We start from the raw sequence: 22,089 nt of genomic DNA, 5'->3' as shown, positions 1-22,089 counted from the left end.
TCATGTCAAGGAGCAAATTCCATCATTTCTTCATGGGAAGACACAAATGAACAAACTGATATTCAAAGATGTAACTGTTGATAAAGGGCATGTACTATAGAACTGGAGTTTAGATTCCGTTCAGTCACTCAGTCGTGTCCAACTCTTTGCGACCCTATGGACTACAGCCTGCCAGGCCTCCCTGTCCATCACCAGCTCCCGGAGTGTACTCAAACTCATGTCCATTGAGTCGGTGATGCCATCCAACCATCTCATCCTCTGTCGTCCCCTTCTCCTCTTGCCCTCAATCTTTCCCAGCATCAAGGTCTTTTCAAATGAGTCAGCTCTTGGCATCAGGTGGCCAAATTACTGGAGTTTCAGCTTCAACATCAGTCCTTCCAATGATTTAGCCAGGATTATTCTATCTAAAGGCTTCCCAGGTGGCATGAAGTGTTAGTTGGTCAATTGTGTCTGACTCTTTGGGATTCCCATGGACGGTAGCCCACCAGGCTCCTCTGTTCATGGGATTCTTCAGGCAAGAACACTGGAGTGGGTTGTCATGCCCTCCTCCAAGGTATCGTCCCAACTGAGGGATCAAACCCAGGTCTCCTGCATTGCAGGAGGATTCTTTACCATCTCAGCCACCAGAGAAGCCCTTCCCAGATGACATAGTCACTAAAGAATCCACTTGCCAAGACAGGAGACCCAAGAGATGCAGGTTGATCCCTGGATTGAGATGATCCCCTGAAATAGGAAATGGCAACCCACTCCAATATTCTTGCCTGGAAAATTCCTTGGACAGAGGAGCCCAGTGGGCTGCAGTCCATGGGGTCGCAAAGGTGTCGAACACAACGGAATGCACACCCACACATTCTCCCTGAAGCCTAAAATATTTAGTGAAAGGCAAAGTGCCCATACTATTTTATGAGTTGATTTCTTAGAAGTGTTAAGAAGCTTAATGAAATCATGTTTGGGGATTTTTAATATTAGCAGAAGCAGGAATGCTACCAAACTATTCCTACTTTCACTTCTACTCAAACCGCTAAGCCTCAACCTGTCCACATAGAACCTCAACCCATGTGACACTTTGATACCACTTACAAAGACCAACAGTTAGTTGATTGATAATAATACACCATATTTTATACAGTATTTTTCAATTTATTAAAATAGTATTTTTCAGATTTATATGTTACTTATTTAATTAATGTAAATGTGATTAATTTTATTGCCAGCACAGAACTATAAATATTTCTGCTATCATATCAACCAATAGTGATCTCTGAGCATTTTACATTTGCAGAATATAAAAATAGATTCACACATGCATGTCTTGCCTAATAAAATATTATAATATAAGAGCAGGGAGATATTTGGTTATTTTTTCCCAAGAATAATTTTTAAATATCACCCATTTCTGCCATCCTCAAAAAGACTGAATCTTTTTATGGAAGTTAGCTTCTTTCCCCCTTATTCTTAAAAATATTAAACTCTTTATCTTAAGCCCAATGAAAGAATTCAGAAATTTTAATATGCTGCTCATGAGCTTTCCTTGGTTATCATCAACTGACATTTTCATTGAACTTAGAACACCCAAAGCTACTGAGAATAATAAATTATTTTTTCCACTAGTAAGTCCCTATTATTAAGAAAAGATTGCCCAGTATTGAAACTAAGTAGGATATAGACAGAGCCAAGTGTGTTTTCCACATTATATAACTAACACAATAACACAGGGTGATTTGGTGAGCACCTACTTACTCCTTCTATTACGCTTCACATAAGTTGTTACTGATCCTCAAGGCAGAGCCTGTTATCTCCCCTTTAAAGGTGACAAAGCAAAGAATCACAGGTTGAGGAACTTGACAGAGGGCGTTAAATAGAAGGACTCCAGGATGTGAATATAAGGCCCTCTGACCCCCATGTCCACATTCTATTTCCCCCAAAAAATGTGCAGAGATCTGCATTCTCTGTCAGTTTCTTTCTTGCACATTCCCAGTAGGTAGACAGATATTAGGGGTGCTTATCTCAAAAAGGAAAACAAATGCAAACTTTGACTCAACATCCCAACTGCTGACTTTTAGCTATTCATACGAGGGAGAAAAGGAATAATAAAATCTTGAAGAAAAATGATGCTAATAGCTAACATTTTTTAGTTCATACTATGTACCAGGCTTTACGTACCAGGTTTCAATGTCCCAAATTGGTTACTAATTTTAAACTCTTCTTCTCAAAACAGTGAGTACTAAATTATACCAATTCAAATGTTACTTCCTTCTTTGAGGGTATCACATTAAGAAAAGTTAAGCAGCCACAGAAAGACAAGTATTATACGGTTCTGCTTTACATTAGGGAATTAGAACAGCCAAATTCAGAGAGACAGAAAGTAGAAATGGTGATTGCCAGGGCCTGGAAATAGGGAGAAATGGAAAGTTATTGTTTAATGGCTACAGAGTTTAGCTTTGACAAATTGAGAAAATTCTGGAGATGGAAGAAGAGGATGGTGATACAGCATTGTGAATATACTATATAATGTCACTGAACAGTATGTTTAAAAATGGTTAAAATGGTGAATTGTGTATTATCTTTATTTTACCACTATTTAAAAAAATGTTTACTTCCATATTCCTCAATCCCTAAATGAAATGCTGAAAAAACTTTTTAAATGCTGTAAGACCACCTAAACAAAATCAAAAATTCAGAGGATTTCCAGTTGGAAGCAAATGACACACCCTTGTTTCTCCCTTCTCCTCTCTAAGTATAAGTATAAACCCTGGAAATACAACAGGAGGAAGCCAAAGGAAAATCTGAAAGATACGAAGAGGAGGGAGAGGTGATAAGGGACCCCAGAGCTGGAGCAACAGTAGAGGATAGGGCATCTTATGCACCCTCTGACCTCACCAACAGAGGAAAGTAATCCCGACCCAGCATCTCCAGCTCCCTCCTATCAGCAAATAGTGGTCCAGAAAGGAAGTCCCACCGATAACATCAGGTGAGTCCAGCAGCAGGGAGAACAAGACAGACCAGAGCCTACTGGGATTAGCAACCACATGAGGCTGTCTCCTCCTCTGCTGCCTGAAACAGCCCTCCTCCCGCCAGGAGACACAAAACAGGTGTCTAAGTGGCACCAGCAAGGGGATCCCACCACAACTAACTCCTAGACCAGGAAGTTTCCCTACATCCTGAGGCTGGGGACTCCCTTCCCCACCCAAAGGCACCAGGTGGCCAGCCCTGGGGAAGCCCCTTCTGTCCGCCCAGGCATCCACCAGGGTCCAGGGGGTGCCCCAGATACACAAGCTGAATCATGCAGACCAACACAGCACATTTTTCAACTATTGAGAGAAAAAAATAGTATCAACTACAAATATCAATGGGCATGAGTTTGAGTAAACACTGGGAGTTGGTGATGGACAGGGAGGCTTGGCAAGCTGCAGTCCATGGGGTCACAAACAGTCGGACATGACTGAGCGACTGAACTGAACCGAACAAATCCTATATCCAGTGATTATCTTTCAGGATAGAAGACAAAATACATTCTCAAATGAAAGGAAACTGAAAGAATTTGTTGCTAGACCTTCCCTTAAATAATGGCTAAAGGAAGTTCTTCAAACCGAAAGGAAATCATAAAAGAAGAAATCTTGGAGCATCTGGAAGGGAAAAAATGAGAGAAATTCAGACAGAGCCTCAAATGTGAGTATATACAATACACTCTTTATTCCCTCAGTGGTTTTAAACATCGTATATGATGATTGGAACAAAAACTATAACACCACATGTACCCAAGACAATGATATTTAAAAGTGGGGAGGGTAAAGGGGCTGAAATGGAAGTGAACTATGTATGTTTGACTCAAAATGTAGAATATTGACACCCATGGATATTGCCGTACCCAGAGCAGCTGCTATGAAAACTACACAAGAGATTTGTTCAAAAATTATAATCAAATCAAGATGGAATCCTAAAAATGTTCAAGTAATGCACAAGAAGGTAAGAGGAACAGAAGATGAGAAACAAGAGAAAGTCAGAAAATAAATACTAAAATGACAAACTTAGTACCCATAATTACCTTCAGTGCAAATGCTCTGACTATACCAATTAAAAGTCAGATGTTGCAGAGTGAATTTTAAAATATGGCTTAATTATATGCTGCTGCTGCTGCTGCTAAATCGCTTCAGTCGTGTCCGACTTTGTGCGACCCCATAGACGGCAGCCCACCAGGCTCTGCCGTCCCTGGGATTCTCCAGGCAAGAACACTGGAGTGGGTTGGCATTGCCTTCTCCATTGTGTGAAAGTGAAAAGTGAAAGTGAAGTCGCTTAGTCGCATCCAACTCCTAGCAACCCCATGGACTGCAGCCTACCAGGCTCCTCCATCCATGGGATTTTCTAGGCAAGGGTACTGGAGTGGCTTGCCATTGCCTTCTCTGAATTATATGCTATTTATCCCCCCAAAAAAGTACATCAAATTCAATGGCAGATTAAAAGTTTAAATGCTAAGATGTCAACATTGAAGATTAGACTGATTTTTCTAAGAAGCTGAGTTGCACTACCTGAAGGGATGGTTTCTTTCCTATCTCATTCTAAAGGAAATATTGACCTATTTGACTCAAAATTCCATTTTTCTAATTTATATTTCTTATTTCTTATTCCCAGATGGTGTTAGTGGTAAAGAACCCACCTACCAAGGCAGGAGACATAAGAGACGTGGGTTCGATTCCTGGCCTGGGGAGACCCCTCTGGAGGAGGAAGTGGCAACCCACTCCAGTATTCTTGCCTGGGGAAATCCCATGGACAGAGAAGTCAAATCTAAGGAATTCTTGCCCACAGTGGTAGATATAATGGTCATCTGAGTTAAATTCACCCATTCCAGTCCATTTTAGTTCGCTGGTTCCTCAAATGCCGACGTTCACTCTAGCCATCTCCTGTTTGACCACTTCCAATTTTGCCTTGATTCATGGACCTAACATTCCAGATTCCTATGCAATATTGCTCTTTACAGCATCGGACTTTACTTCCATCACCAGTCACATCCACAACTGGATGCTGTTTTTGCTTTGGTTCCGTCTCTCTGTTCTTTCTAGAGTTTTTTCTCCACCGATCTCCAGCAGCATATTGGACATCTACCACCCTGGGGAGTTCATCTTTCGGTGTCCTATATTTTTGCCTTTTCATACTACTCATGGGGTTCTCAAGGCAAGAATACTGAAGTGGTTTGCCATTCCCTTCTCCAGTGGACCATATTTTCTCAGAACTCTCCATCATGACCTGTCCATTTTGGGTGGCCCTACACAGCATGGCTCATAGTTTCATCGAGTTAGACAAGGCTGTGGTCCATGAGATCAGTTTGATTAGTTTTCTGTGATTGTGGTTTTCATCTGTCTGCCCTCTGATGGATAAGGATAAGAAACTTATGGAAACTTACTGATGGGAGAGACTGACTGAGGGGGAAACTGGGTCTTGTTCTGATGAGCAGGTCCATGCTCAGTAAATCTTTAATCCAATTTTCCGTTGATGGACAGGGCTGTGTTCCCTCCCTATTGTTTGACCTGAGGCCAAACTATGGTGGAGGTAATGAAGATAATGGAGCATATTAAAAAGCAGAAATATTACTTTGCCAACAAAAGTCCATCTAGTCAAAGCTATGATTGTTTCCCAGTAGTCATGTAGATGTGAGAGTTGGACTATAAAGAAAGCTGTGCACTGAAGAATTCATGCTTTTGAACTGTGGTGTTGGAGAAGACTCTTGAGAGTCCCCTGGACTGCACAGAGATCCAATAAGTCCATCCTAAAGGAGATCAGTCCTGGGTGTTCACTGGAAGGACTGATGCTGAAGCTGAAACTCCAATACTTTGGCCACCTGATGCGAAGAACTGACTCATTGGGAAAGACCCTGATAGGAAAGATTGAAGGCAGGAGGAGAAGGGGATGACAGAGGATGAGATGGTTGGATGGCATCACTGACGCAATGGACAGGAGTTTGAGTAGGCTCCGGGAATTGGTGATGGACAGGGAAGCCTGGTATGTTGCAGTCCGTGGGGTTGCAAAGAGTTGAACACGACTGAGTGACTGAACTGAACTGAACTGAACCAGTGGAAACCTGCTAAAGACATACAGAAGTACTTATGGAGCGTCCTCCTAGAAGAAACTCCTTTTCATGTTCCACTTGCATGAACCGTCTAAAATGGGCAACCTCGTGGAATCAGAGAGCAGCCCGGTGGATGCAGGGGCTGGGGAAGTGGGGAATGCGTACATGCCAATCAGTGAGCCTGAAGTCTCACTGATGCAAGATGAAAGAGTTCTAGGGGGCTGCACTAAGAATACTGTCTTGCACACGTAAACATTTGTTAGGCGGGCAGATCACATGTCGTGCTGTTACCACAATAAAAGAGCATTTAAAGAATGAAAGAGCCTGTAGTAAAAACCAATATCAATATCGTAAACTGAAAAGCTATGTCACATGGGCTGCCACTTTGCATGTGTAGGGAGCAGACTCCCCCTAGTTGGTCATGGTTTCTTTCATCATAATTCACATTAGTAGAAACAGGATTAAAGTACATTTTGTCCCTACAGTTCTTTATTTCCAACTTATCTGGATTGTATATTCAGCTCTGGAATGTCCAGATTGAATTGTGGGGCCAGAGACAGGCAAGTCTTGTCACAGGTCCACAGAAAGCCTTCCTTCCTAAATCGCTGCCCCAAGAGCTTTTTATTAATGTTCATATTGGGGGCTTCACCAGTGGCACGGTGGTAAAGAACCCACCTGCCAATGCAGGAGACAGCGGCTTCGATCCCTGGTTTGGGAAGATCCCACATGCCAGAGAGCAACCAAGCCCGTGTGTTTCAACTACTGAGCCAGTGCTCCGCAGCCCGTGCTCCACAACAAGAGGAGCCCCCACACTCAGAAGCCTGAACACCGCAACCAGACAGCAGCCCCTGCTTGCACAGCAGTGTGGGCTGCCCAGCCAATAAATAAATAAAACTATTATTTTTTTAATGTTCGAATTGTTCTGGCCTCCTAGGTCAGTTCCAGCGTCTCACATTCAGTCAAGAACCACGACATTATTCACTGTCGACATCCACTTCTGCAATATCATTTTGCAAGGATGTCTGTCTCATACTGAGACGCTGAGTATCTGCAGATTGAGTGAGAGATTGGCAGAGGAAAAATGGGAATTATTTTCATAGACAGTACATTTTTGGAGTGATGGCTTAAAATATATGGCACACATGCAGCTGTTCACATGTTTGCTGCAACAGATTAGGGATCACACACACACACTCAAGATGTGTGTGTACAGGAAGGAGTGTTCATTACCCTTGTTCTAAAGATCACAGTCAGAAAAGTATCTTGAAAAAGATTTTCAACTGTTTCAAAAAGAATAAGAAGTTATTTTTTTTAAGTGACTTCATTAGTAGCTCTAAAAATATGGATAGTTTGAGAGTTTTGAAACAGTTTGTGCCCATTGACAAGAATAATAGACCAGTTTGAATGATAACACAACCCCGCTGCTTTTTTATGTTCCCTACTGCACTGTTTAATAGCTCAGGTATAGAGGCAAAATTGACTGTGATGAATATATGAGACCAAATAAAATGCTGAGGGTGTAAAACGTCCTGAGAACACAAGTTGTAATCTGACGTTGTCGATCTAATCCACACACATCCTGTAATTAGAAACATATTGCAACGGAGCAGCAAACACACATTTGTACTTTTCCCTCGGACCTTTATTTTGATCATTCACATGTGACACATTCATTTTTATTGCCATTTCTATCTTTAAAAAAAAAGATTTTAAAAAGGTAGTGCTAGCCTCCCCCCTCCCCCAGTGTTCTGAGCCTTTCTAAATTATCGTTCGGTTTTCTCTGCTGAAAGGAAATAACGCAGCAAAGATTCCAACCTGCTGGAAACGTTTTCAGCTCATCTCATCTCTCTGTCCCCCAGGTCTTTCTGACACACCCTCCTCCCCGCTTTCTTCGCGTTAAACTGCTTCTCCACTTCCTTTACATCAGTGGGAACACTTCCCTTATGGGTGTCAGGCTCTCTCAGAGGGGTCAGGGGCTGCCCCGCAGAGGAAATGACAAGCTGTGAAATGGAAAAGAACAATTTCTTCCACATGTTCCTTTGCTCCTGGAGCAGCCGAGGTTGTCAGCTAGCATCACTTTGGAACCAAGCCGGGCTCTGCATCGTAGTCCTGTCAAAACTAATTTACAATTAAAGACCTGCATGACTGTTTAAAGCTTTCTCAATTCCAGCAGTTTTTTTGAAACGACTTGGAGATCGAAGTGGTTCAAACTAGAAACCACTGTTGCAAATAACCCGCAATGGTGAAGAAGCCTACAAAACCAAAGTTGAAAACAATTATCTTTTTTTTTTTTTTACTAAATTTGTTAAAAATGCAATCCTTACTCTACCTCCAATTAACATCTGTGTGGAATTTCCCCAGCTGAGCCCCAATTTGGGGAGTTTAATGCTGCAGCTATTGGAAGTCTTATTCAGTCTGTAAATAAAGTTACAAGGTCACAACTTCATTGATCTGTAAGAAGGAAAGGAGGATGGAAGAAAGCACCAAAGGCAGAAACGAAGGAGGGAAGAAGAAAAGTAGGAAGGACGGATTTACCTTGAACACTGGGTGCTTCCAAAAAATTATTTAAATTATTTTAAAATATTTTGGAGCATTTCTATGATTTTAAACCTTTTATTTTGGCCACACGGCATGCAGGATCTTAGTTCCCCAACTATGAATCAAACCTGTGCCTCCTTGCCCAAATCCATCCCTGTGTGTCTCCAATAATTTCAAATATACTTTGAACCATTCTGAGCCCTTAACTTTTCTTATGGCTTTTCTTTTACCCCAAAGAAATGTGAAATTAACACATATCTCCCCAGGTCATACCAATATGAGATTTAAATGGGATTGTATTGAAAAAGAAGTTCAGGCATGCTTCAATAGCCTTCAAAAGCTTTCTCATTTGCCTCCAGAAAGCCATGAGCTACCCTGAGCTCATGTTCTCCTCACCTAACTCATCCCACAGTGCCTCTGTAAAACCTCGAACGACAGAACTGTAGTCTAAAATCACAGTACAAGGACCTCCAGTACTGGCGGTCCAGTGGTTAAGACTTCGCCTCCAGCACAGGTGGTGAGGGTTCGAACCCTGGTCGATGAGCTAGGATCCCACATACCTCACGGCCAGAAGACCAAACCATAAAACAGAAGCAGTATTGTAGCAAATTCGATAAACCCTTTAAAAATGGTCCTCATCAAAAAGAGAAAAAGATCTTAAAAAGAACAGAGTACATGTACATAATATGCCTCATTTTTTCATGGAATAGTATGTACCATAATATACAGCATACTTCCTGGTCTCACAGAAATTCAAAGAAAAGTTTCCTTTAGCAGGTTGGTGAGTATTTCCATGCAGTTCCCCTCTCCCTGAGAATCCCACCTTGAGTAGACCAAGATGAGGAACAAATCTGATTGACAGAGAGCATCTATTTCCCACCATCGCCCCCTCCCCTAACAGCCCAATCTTTGTTTCTTAGCCAAATGTGTCTATTTCACTTCTCCAAGAGTGAAGTCTCCCCTGGGTCCTGCGGGTAAACAGAGTGTTGGCCTCCCCCCCCCATCAAGTCAATGTGGGGACATACATCTTAGTGGTGGGGTGGTGGGGGGCTCCGGTGAGCCCCTGCAGGTTGAGGGTTTGCCTCTTATTTGGGTTTATAATCGCACAGCATTTAGCAGCCTGTTTTGCTGCTGGTGGTTACACAATAAAACTCTCCTGAACTGAATTCTGCATCACAAAACACATATAGCAAAGACCATCGTTCATGCGATGTAGTCACTACAAAACAAAATTGTCAAGCAGAACAAATGTTTCCCTAGTCTGCCCCCTGAAAACTAAAGCAGCCTAAACCCAAAAGTTGTATCATGGGTCTTTTGGAGGTGGGGGACTGGCCTTTTATTTTTCATAAATATTTTCTGGCCTCAGGCATCCACCGATTTGCAAGATGGATCCCCACTTAAAACATCAACTGTGGGATTAAAGTCAGAATCACCTTCCTGTGTGTGTGTATCTATGTGTGCGTGGGTGCATATGTGCACGCGCATGCACACGTGAACCGATAAGTGAACATTAAAGTCACTTTTTCAGAATCTGGGGACTGCAGCGGATCCAGCAGGTTACATATGGAGCCTATCAATGTGGGACAGCTTGTAGAAGATCATAAACATATTTTTCAGATAGAAACTCTGCAGCCATGAACATACCACGTGCCTACCCCTCCCTAAGGTTCACTCCTTTCATTGCAAATAGCCAGAAAGCCATCAAGCCGGAGTTTAATAAACTTTTAATTTGAAATGAATTACCACATGTTGTGTTTGTTTACCCATTATTAAATCTCCGAGCAACATATCAGTGGCAGAAACAGCATACTGTATCACAGCCCTGATAGATTAGAAAACAAACCCATGGGGGATATTAGCTGCTAATACTACATCTAGGAAGCCTCCAAGAAAAATAAGTAAATATATGCACTTGTAGCAGACACAGGCATTTGAAGAAATTTTTGTTTTGTTTTTGTATTATTCTATTCAGAATAAAGGCAGAAGTTCCCTCTGTAGTCATGGAATGTGAAACTTGTATTATTAGTCTTCAACTTAGAGCGGAGCAAATGATAGTCTGCCTTTTCCAAAGCACTTTCCTAAAGTATGAAACTGTTCCTCTCATGGTATGTAGTGTTCTCATATTGGATACCAGTATTCATAGTTCTTGGAGTGTCACCTGTCTCCCTTTTAAGGGAACTGGGGCAGTCTTCTAAAAGCCAAGTTCAGAACACAGGGCAGTAGGTGTGGAAAATATAGCCACAGTACCCTGAGGAAGTACTAGAAAGCACAAATGATCTGGTGAAAAAATGGTCTAAGAGTATTGCCTCTAGTCTTTCACACCAGATCCCAAAACAGATTAAAAGGTCAGTATCATTGAAATATTATAACTGTTGCCACAAAACCTACTTCCACAAAAGTTAAAAATTCTAAAATAAGATTTTCAGTTCCATACTGAATCATGAAACATTAGGGGAGAAAAGGGAAGGAAGGGGAGAAGGAAGGGAGGAGGAAGCAGAGAAGAGAAAAAGGAAAGGAAAGAAGAAACGCACGTGACATATGCACATCTTTCAGTGTCCCACAAGGTGACTTCAGAGTTGACTGGATCTTTGAATTTGATGCTTAAACAAAAAATAACTGCATTTTTCTATTTTTTATCTAATAGAATCATAATCATGTCTTTTATATGTCTTGATTTATCCATTCTATGTTAGGAAGATGATCGTCTACCACCAGAAATGATCTGGACTTGTTCTTCTCCTACATCTCGGATCCCCAGGTCACACACATTATAGGCTATCCTTCAATTAATTTATTTTCAGAGAATGAGGGCATCCCAAACCCTCCTGTTGGACGGCCTGACTCATCTGGTTGGACGTAAAGACAAGAGGTGGGTAAAAGCCTTTCTTTGGCAGACAGGACTGAGTAAGACTTATGTCCAAGCATCCCGAATGTCCTGAACAGAGCAACCACGCAAAGCGTTTTGGAATGAGGCTAAATCTGCCCTTTGTGTGTCTGTTTTCACCTCTGTCCTTTTCTGGCACTCTCTGTCTTTCTTAGAATGCCAGTGATTCAGGTTCCCAACCTCTCCACATTCCCCTCTTCACACTAAGCATATTGAACACAGCACACCCATTATTATCCACCTATGATATCTGCACTAAGATAAAAAAATCAACCATAGTCCATTTGCTGTCCACCTGAAACTATCAGAGCATTGTTAATTGACTAACAGTTCAGTTCAGTCACTCAGTCGTATCTGACTCTTTGCAACCCCATGGACTGCAGTGCACCAGGCTTCCCTGTCCATCACCAACTCCCAGAGCTTAGCTCAAACTCATGTCCATTGAGTCAGTGATGCCATCCAACCATCTATCTCATCCTCTGTCATCCCCTTCTCCTCCTGCCTTCAGTCTTTCCCAGCATCAGAGTCTTTTCCAGTGAGTAAGTTCTTCCAATCTGGTGGCCAAAGTATTGGAGTTTCAGCTTCAGCATCAGTCCTTCCAATGAATATTCAGGACTGATTTCCTTTATCAGCTATCAGTTCAGTTCAGTTCAGTCGCTCAGTCGTGTCTGACTCTTTGTGACCCCATGAATCGCAGCACGCCAGGCCTCCCTGTCCATCACAAACTCCCGGAGTTCACTCAGACTCACGTCCATCGAGTCAGTGATGCCATCCAGCCATCTCATCCTCTGTCATCCCCTTCTCCTCCTGCCCCCAATCCCTCCCAGCATCAGAGTCTTTTCCAATGAGTCAGCTCTTCTCATGAGGTGGCCAAAGTACTGGAGTTTCAGCTTCAGCATCATTCCCTCCAAAGAAATTCCAGAGCTGATCTCCTTCAGAATGGACTGGATGGATCTCCTTGCAGTCCAAGGGACTCTCAAGAGTCTTCTCCAACACCACAGTTCAAAAGCATCAATTCTTTGGTGCTCAGCCTTCTTCACAGTCCAACTCTCACATCCATACATGACCACAGGAAAAACCATAGCCTTGACTAGACAAACCTTTGTTGGCAAAGTAATGTCTCTGCTTTTGAATATGCTATCTAGGTTGGTGAGCTATACCCCAATACAAAATTAAAGTTTAAAAAAAAAGGAAGAAAATAATGGTGGAAATTATAATAGCAACATTACATGGTTGGAATAAAGTTTTTAATTTTATTTTTATAAAATAAAAGCTGTTGATTTTTTAGGTGCATATCAATATTTTATAAAATAATTGAATTTATATAGTTTTAAATTTAGCAAAATTCAAGACATAAAATAAGAGGTAATAAAAATTTCCTTTAATATAGCCTGCTAAAAATTAACCTATTAAACTGAGAACAGTAATAATCTTCTAAATATATTAAATTATTAAAGATCATTCAAAATCATACTCTATGAGTGTATAAATGTACTGATCACTTAATTGATCCCATGAAATAATTTAAAATTTGCTGGCATATTGAGTGCAGCATTTTCACAGCATCATCTTTTAGGATTTGAAATAGCTCAACTGGAATTCCATCACCTCCACTAGCTTTGATAGCTCCACTATCATCATCCTAAAAGATGATGCAGTGAAAGTGCCATGCTCAATATGCCAGCAAATTTGGAAAACTCAGCAGTGGCCACAAGAGTGGAAAAGATCAGTTTTCATTCCTATTCCAAAGAAAGGCAATGCCAAAGAATGCTCAAACTACTGCACAATTGTACTCATCTCACACTCTAGCAAAGTAATTCTCAAAATTCTCCAAGCCAGGCTTCAACAGAACGTGAACCATGAACTTCCAGGTGTTCAAGGTGGATTACAAAAGGCAGAGGAACCAGAGATCAAATTGCCAACATCTGTTGCATCATCAAAAAAGTAAGAAAGCTCAAGAATAACATCTACCTCTGCTTTACTTTGAGCTGTGGTGTTGGAGAAGACTCTTGAGAGTCCCTTGGACTGCAAGGAGATCCAACCAGTCCATTCTGAAGGAGATCAGCCCTGGGATTTCTTTGGAAGGAATGATGCTAAAGCTGAAACTCCAGTACTTTGGCCACCTCATGTGAAGAGTTGACTCATTGGAAAAGACTCTGATGTTGGGAGGGATTGGGGGCAGGAGAAGAAGGGGATGACAGAGGATGAGATGGCTGGATGGCATCACTGACTCAATGGACATGAGTCTGGGTGAAGTCCGGGAGTTTGTGATGGACAGGGAGGCCTGGCGTGCTGCGATTCATAGGGTTCCAAAGAGTCAGACACGACTGAGTGACTGAACTGAACTGAACTGCTTTATTGACTATGCCAAAGCCATTGACTGCGTGGACCACAACAAACTGTGGAAAATTCTTAAAGAGATGGGAATACCAGACCACCTGACCTGCCTTTTGAGAAATCTGTATGCAGGTTAGGAAGCAACAGTTAAAACTGGACATGGAACAACAGACTGGTTCCAAATTGGGAAAGGAGTACATCAAGGCTGTATTTTGTCACCTTGCTTATTTAGCTAATATGCAGAATACATCATGCTAAATGCCAGGCTAGATGAAGCACAAGATGGAATCAAAATTGCCAGGAGAAATATCAATAACCTCAGATATGCAGATGACACCACTCTTATGGCAGAAAGTAAAGAAGAACTAAAGAGTCTCTTGATGAAAGTGAAAGAGGAGAGTGAAAAAGTTGGCCTAAAACTCAACATTCAGAAAACTAAGATCATGGCATCTGGTCCCATCACTTCATGGCAAATAGATGGGAAACACTAGAAACAGTGACAGACTTTATTTTGGGAGGGCTCCAAAAATCACTGCAGATGGTGACTGCAGCCATGAAGTTAAAAGATGGTTGCTCCTTGGAAGAAAAGCTATGACCAACCTAGACAGCATATTAAAAAGCAGAGATATTACTTTGCCAACAAAGGTCCATCTAGTCAAAGCTATGGATTTTCCAGTGATCATGTATGGATGTGAGAGTTGGACCATAAAGAAAGCTGAGCACCAAAGAGCTGATGCTTTTGAACTGTGGTGTTGGAGAAGACTCTTGAGAGTCCCTTGGACTGCAAGGAGATCCAACCAGTCCATCCTAAAGGAAATCAGTCCTGAATGTTCATTGGAAGGACTGATGCTGAAGCTGAAACTCCAGTACTTTGACCATCTGATCCAAAGAACTGACTCGCTGAAAAAGACCCTGATGCTGGGAAAGATTGAGGACAGGCAGGGAAAGGGATGACAGAGGATGAGATGGTTGGATGGCATCACGGACTCAATGGGCAAGTCAGAGTAAACTCTGGGAGTTGGTGATGGACAGGGAGGCCTGGTGTGCTGCAGTCCATGAGGCCGCAAAGAGTTGGACATGACTGAGTGACTGAACTGAGCTGAATAATTTTAAAAATAAGAAAATCACAGGAATAAGGAAGGAGAGAGTGAGACTAATGGAGAGAGTAGCATGAAAGCATATACACTACCATATGTAAAATATGGAATGGAAAATGGCCAATGGAAATTTGGTGTATGAATCGGGGAACTCAAACCAAGCCTCTGTAACCCAGAGGGGTGAGAAAGGGTGGCAGATGGGGGGCAGTTTCAACAGGGAAGGAGGTGTGCTGAGCTGTGCTTTAATCGCTCAGCTGTGTCTGACTCTTTTCATCCCCATGGACTGTAGCCTGCCAGGTTCCTCTGTCCATGGGATTCTCCAGGCAAGATGACTAGAGTGGGTTGCCATGCCCTCCACCAGGGGATCTTCCCAACCCAGGGATCGAACTCAGGTCTCCTGCATTGGGTTCTATTCTTTGCCATGGATTGCCATGCCCTCTTTCAGAGGATCTTCCCAACCCAGGGATTGACCTGAGGCCTCCTACATTGGGTTCAATTCCTTACCATCTGAGCCTCCAGGGAAGCCCAACATATGTATGCCTATGGCTAATTTATGTTGATGTATGGCAGAAACCAAAGCAATATTGTAAAGCAATAACCCTTCAATTAAAAGTAAATGAATTAAAAATAAAAAATCAAAGCCTTAAACCTATTAAATTCCAACCTAGAATGCTTACAGTCATTTCAAAGGTGTGCATGTTGAGGACAGCACACTCTACATATTATTCTCAAAACCCAGACTGTGACATTGGTCTCCTCCTAACTCTCTCAGGCTGCAAGTATAGTCAATCTAAGTTCTCAGGTGTGAGAAATAATACACATTAATCAAGGCACTTTATACTGTTAGCATTTATTGCCTACCTTCAATATATATCTTATTTCTAATTTAGTTTCACAAATATCCATTTAAAGCCAGCTGACAGGATTCAATATATGTGAATTTTATGTGTAAACTTTCAACATAGCATGTCCAGGTACACATGACTCTATAAAATGTTACTGGATTCTCTGAAGGTGGCAGTGTTTCAATAATCATTGGGTGGTGATAATGGTTCACTTGTAGAGAAACAGGACAGCTGCAAATATAACATCCCAGGACTTGTGCTGTGATTGTCTGTTAAGGAAGGAAGTGGGGTTCTAGAAAATAAGTTGCAGTCAGTGGAGTTTTACTCAGCCCAACAAGGCAGAAAGTCTCCAAGGGATTTGGAAAACTCTGGGCACAACTAAGGAAACTTACCACTGGCAGCTGAATATGAAGCTCTGTGTGGCCCAGTTGTTAGGTAGAACGAGACAAGGAGGATGGATGTCATCTAGGATGTTAGATAGTTTACTTTGGGTTTGAGTATCATAGGGTTCTAGCATCCTTCTGAAACACGGCTGTTTTCCTGAGTTTTGCCCTCATCCTAACACTTCCATCATTCTACACACTCTCCCAGTTTGAAACCTACCACTTAACAGATTCAGCTAGAGTCCAGGTGTTTATGCCTCTCCAATGGACATATTCCCCCTTCCCAAACTTCCATCTCTCTCTCAAGTTTCACATGCATTTTTTCCAAAGATCCCCCAAACATTTATATTTGGATATAATGTAGAAAGCTCAAACTCAGTAGGTCCAAAATCAAGTTCACAGCTTTTCTTCTAATCCTGTCCTTCCCCCTTTATTTCTTGTTATTTGCTGGTTGATATCCATATCTGTCCATGGTAGAAAATAAAGAAAGAATCATCCTTAATTCTTCTTCACCATCCATATCCAACTAACAAGGATATTCTTATTCTTAGTCCTATGATCATTCTATTACACTTCTTTAATACTTTGACAATACATACTCTCTTCTCCAACTTTACTATCTCTGCCCTAATTCAGATCCTCATCTGTTACCTGGACTGCTCCAAACTTTTCCTAACTGATCTGTTTCTAGCCATGCCTTTCTCCAATGAATCCTCCTGAAACTTACCAGAAGGATCTGCCTAAAACAGAGGTGAAATACATCAATCACCTTCCTAGAATCCATCAGTGGCTATCCACTTAATACCTATTTTTCATCAGCCACAACAGATATGAGAATATGGTGGAGAAAACAGAGAGGGAATATTATTAGTATCCTAGAATTTTATACATGTAAAAATGATCTACCAAAAGTGAGAAAAAATAGATTTTTGCAGACATGCAAAGACTAAGAGAGTTTACCATTCACAGATTCAAACTTTAAATTAATTACTAAAGATTTATTTCAACCAGAATAAAAATGGAACCGGACTAAAGACATGCTGATGTTAAAAATATTATAAAACATGAATACTGATCAAATGTGTCAGTAAATTAATTTTCTATTGAGAGTTAAAAAAAGAAAAACTAGATTCTCTGTTTAATAAATGAAACTAAAGCAAAGCCAACAATAAGATATAAATACAGAGAAATGTTTGATGAGTAGTTAAGGCGCACGAAAAATGTATGAGAGAAATGGGCGGATTCAGTCATAATTGGTGATTTCACACAACTGATAAAAACCGAAGATAAATGTGTTAAGCTTTCAAATCAAGGAAGTCTCATGAAGAGACCTACTGTGCGAGAACGCATGGCTAGCTTCTTTCTATACATTGAAACTTGTGTACATTGAATATTTCAAAAGTATTATTTGCTCATGTAGTGCTTGATTAAACCAGTCTTTGAAAGCAAAGTTTTATAGAGTAAATTAAATTATTTGAGAAATTTTTTTCTGAAAGCAATTCTTTTCCATTGAGCATGCAAGAAAGATTGAAATTTAAGACTAAGAATCTAAAAAGTTACAATTGGCTTTGTTGATTTTTGCTATGGTCTCTTTTGTTTCTTTTGCATTTATTAAGCTGGTTCTTTGAGAGGATAAATAAAATTGACAAACCATTAGCCAGACTCATCAAGAAACAAAGGGAGAAAAATCAAATCAATCAAATTAGAAAGGAAAATGGAGAGATCACAACAGACAACACAGAAATACAAAGGATCATAAGAGACTACTATCAGCAATTATATGCCAGTAAAATGGACAATTTGGAAGAAATGGACAAATTCTTAGAAAAGTACAACTTTCTAAACCTGAACTGGGAAGAAATAGAAAATCTTAACAGACCCATCACAAACATGGAAATTGAAACTGTAATCAGAAACCTTCCAGCAAACAAAAGCCCAGGTCCAGACGGCTTCACAGCTGAATTCTACCAAAAATTTAGAGAAGAGCTAACACCTATCCTACTCAAACTCTTCCAGAAAATTGCAGAGGAAGGTACACTTCCAAACTCATTCTATGAGGCCACCATCACCCTAATACCAAAACCAGACAAAGATATCACAAAAAAAGAAAACTACAGGCCAACATCACTAATGAACATAGATGCAAAAATCCTTAACAAAATTCTAGCAATCAAAATCCAACAACATATTAAAAAGATCATCATGACCAAGTGGGCTTTATCCCAGGGATGCAAGGATTCCTCAATATCCACAAATCAATCAATGTAATACACCACATTAACAAATTGAAAAATAAAAGCCATATGATTATCTCAATAGATGCAGAGAAAGCCTTTGACAAAATTCAACATCCGTTTATGATAAAAACCCTCCAGAAAGCAGGAATAGAAGGAACATACCTCAACATAATAAAAACTATATATGACAAACCCACAGCAAACATTATCCTCAATGGTGAAAAATTGAAAGCATTTCCCTTAAAGTCAGGAACAAGACAAGGGTGCCCACTCTCACCATTACTATTCAACATAATTTTGGAAGTTTTGGCCACAGCAATCAGAACAGAACAAGAAATAAAAGGAATCCAAATTGGAAAAGAAGTAAAATTCTCGCTGTTTGCAGATGACAGGATCCTCTATACAGAAAACCCTAAAGACTCCACCAGAAAATTACTAGAGCTAATCAATGAATATAGTAAAGTTGCAGGATATAAAATCAACACACAGAAATCCCTTGCATTCCTGTACACTAATAATGAGAAAATAGAAAGAGAAATTAAGGAAACAATTCCATTCACCATTGCAATGAAAAGAATAAAATACTTAGGAATATATCTACCTAAAGAAACAAAAGACCTATATATATAAAACTATAAAATACTGGTGAAAGAAATCAAAGAGAACACTAATAGATGGAGAAATATGCCATGTTCATGGATTGGAAGAATCAATATAGTGAAAATGAGTATACTACCCAAAGCAATCTATAGATTCAATGCAATCCCTATCAAGCTACCAACGGTATTTTTCACAGAGCTAGAACAAATAATTTCACAATGTGTATGGAAATACAAAAAACCTCAAAGAGCCAAAGCAATCTTGAGAAAGAAGAATGGAACTGGAGGAATCAACCTGCCTGACTTCAGGCTCTACTACAAAGCCACAGTCAAGACAGTATGGTACTGGCATAAAGACAGAAATATAGATCAATGGAACAAAATAGAAAGCCCAGAGATAAATCCACACACTTATGGACACCTTATCTTTGACAAAGGAGGCAAGAATATACAATGGAGAAAAGATAATCTCTTTAACACGTGGTGCTGGGAAAACTGGTCAACCACTTGTAAAACAATGAAACTAGAACACTTTCTAACACCATACACAAAAATAAACTCAAAATGGATTAAAGATCTAAACATAAGACAAGAAACTATAAAACTCCTAGAGGAGAACATAGGTAAAATACTCTCTGACATAAATCACAGCAGGATCCTCTATGACCCACCTCCCAGAATATTGGAAGTAAAATCAAAAATAAACAAATGGGACCTAATTAAAATTAAAAGCTTCTCCACAACAAAGGAAACTATAAGCAAGGTGAAAAGGCAGCCTTCAGAATGGGAGAAAATAATAGCAAATGAAGCAACTGACAAAGAATTAATCTCAAAAATATACAAGCAACTCCTACAGCTCAACTCCAGAAAAATAAACAACCCAATCAAAAAATGGGCCAAAGAACTAAACAGACATTTCTCCAAAGAAGACATACAGATGGCTAATAAACACATGAAAAAATGCTCAACATCAGTCATTATCAGAGAAATGCAAATCAAAACCACTATGAGGTACCATTTCACGCCAGTCAGAATGGCTGCAATCCATAAGTCTACAAGCAATAAATGCTGGAGAGGATGTGAAGAAAAGGGAACCCTCTTACACTGTTGGTGGGAATGCAAACTAGTACAGCCACTATGGAGAACAGTGTGGAGATTCCTTAAAAAATTGGAAATAGAACTGCCATATGACACAGCAATCCCACTGCTGGGCATACACACCAAGGAAACCAGAATTGAAAGAGACGTGTGTACCCCAATGTTCATCACAGCACTGTTCATAATAGCCAGGACATGGAAGCAACGTAGATGTCCATCAGCAGATGAATGGATAAGAAAGCGGTGGTACATATACACAATGGAGTATTACTCAGCCATTAAAAAGAATACATTTGAATCAGTTCTAATGAGGTGGATGAAACTGGAGCCTATTATACAGAGTGAAGTAAGCCAGAAAGAAAAACACCAATACAGTATAATAACACATATATATGGAATTTAGACAGATGGTAACGATAACCCTATATGTGAGACAGCAAAAAAGACACTGATGTATAGAACAGTCTTTTGGACTCTGTGGGAGAGGGCGAGGGTGGGATGATTTGGGAGAATTGCATTGAAACATATATATTATCATATGTGAAATGAATCGCCAGTCCAGGTTTGATGCATGATACAGGATGCTTAGGGCTGGTGCACTGGGATGACCCAGAGGGATGGTACAGAGAGGGAGGTGGGAGGGGGGGTTCAGGATGGGGAACACATGCATACCCGTGGTGGATTCATGTCAATATATGGCAAAACCAATACAATATTGTAAAGTAATTAGCCTCCAATTAAAATAAATAAATTTATATTTTAAAAAAAAAGAAAAAATAAATAAAAAGTTACAATTGTTCCTCAAAAAACAAAAACATATTTTAGAGCTACAAATCATGGAGAAAGACTTGTGTTTCAATGCTTCCTATTTTATTACATAATTTATAATTGTGCAGTATGAAATCTTGTCAATGATTACATTCTCTTTAAATGACATGGTATAGAAAGAAATACACTGATAGCACTTCTGTCTCAGTTTTATAAAATATAACAGAACTTGAAATATTAGTAATAGGATGCCAGTAAAATGTGAACTAACCTTGAGATGAGTGTGAGAAGGATTTCACCCCATCACTCCTTGAGGAACAACTCTTTTTCTCTGTATTATCCACACTTGATTCTGCTTCAGCCATTAAACAATTTGGAAACTCAGGGGGAAGCTGAATATGCCTTTTGTGGTTTTTTTGATCATTCAAATGTAGAGGAAGTTTAATTACCTATTAAGAGATGGATATGTTATCCAAACTATTGAAAATACAACACACACAATTATCTCTCTGGAACAACATAATACGCAAAATCCAAAAGGTCAATGATGAATCCAATTTTTCTAAAACTTACATTTTTTTTGGTTTTGTTGCACTATAAAAATGCAGTTTTTGTAATAACAGGTTTACATAAAATGTCCCTGCTCTATATGTTAGTTTCTTTGTTCTTATTTTTCAATTTCTTATTTCAAATAATAGTCTAATCATCATGCTGGAATAAAATTAGCAAATACTCATTTAATAGCAAGTATTTACTAGCTTCAAGAAACAATATTTTAAGCTTAAAATTAAATGAACATATTGTAGAATCAGTATGCAATTTTTTCAACTCTTCTCTGTGTTTAAAATTTTAATAATAAAAATGCTGGTGGAAATAATCACTGACACAGGAAATGAAGTTTTCAGAAAAGAGAGGACTTGATAGAAAAGCTTTTCTAGGAAAAAGTGAAAGGCTGTCTTGCTTGCATAATTGTCCCTTTTACATTCTTTCACACATGCTCTGGGAGCTAAATCAGAACAGCTCCCAGTCTGCTCCTTAAAGCTCAGGGTCATTAGCCATGTGAGTAATGCATGAGGTCATGGCTGAGCCCCACAGCCTGGCCTGCAACCCCTCTGACTGCGGCAGTTTTCTTAGTGAAGAGACAACAGAGGGAAATGATTAGGATCTATCTGACTTTGCTTGTTTCCTTTCATCTCTTCTAAGTCTGCATGGCAAAACCATTTTTCTGCTCCAATATCTATC

At 40.1% G+C, this 22,089-nt stretch overlaps 1 protein-coding gene across 1 annotated transcript in view; it reads right to left on the bottom strand.

The window, feature by feature from the left end:
- Positions 1–22,089, bottom strand: part of LOC109576755 (uncharacterized) — a 366,105-nt gene that overhangs the window by 138,059 nt on the left and 205,957 nt on the right. The window contains exon 14 of the mRNA XM_070778427.1: positions 21,119–21,296. Within this exon, the coding sequence (XP_070634528.1) occupies positions 21,119–21,296 (178 nt within the window). The remainder of the gene's footprint in view (positions 1–21,118; positions 21,297–22,089) is intronic.

This window comes from Bos indicus, chromosome 23 (assembly GCF_029378745.1).
Source record: "Bos indicus isolate NIAB-ARS_2022 breed Sahiwal x Tharparkar chromosome 23, NIAB-ARS_B.indTharparkar_mat_pri_1.0, whole genome shotgun sequence".
NCBI lineage: Eukaryota > Metazoa > Chordata > Mammalia > Artiodactyla > Bovidae > Bos > Bos indicus.
Note: the sequence above shows the minus strand (reverse complement) of the source record. Positions and strands in the feature narration are given on the sequence as shown.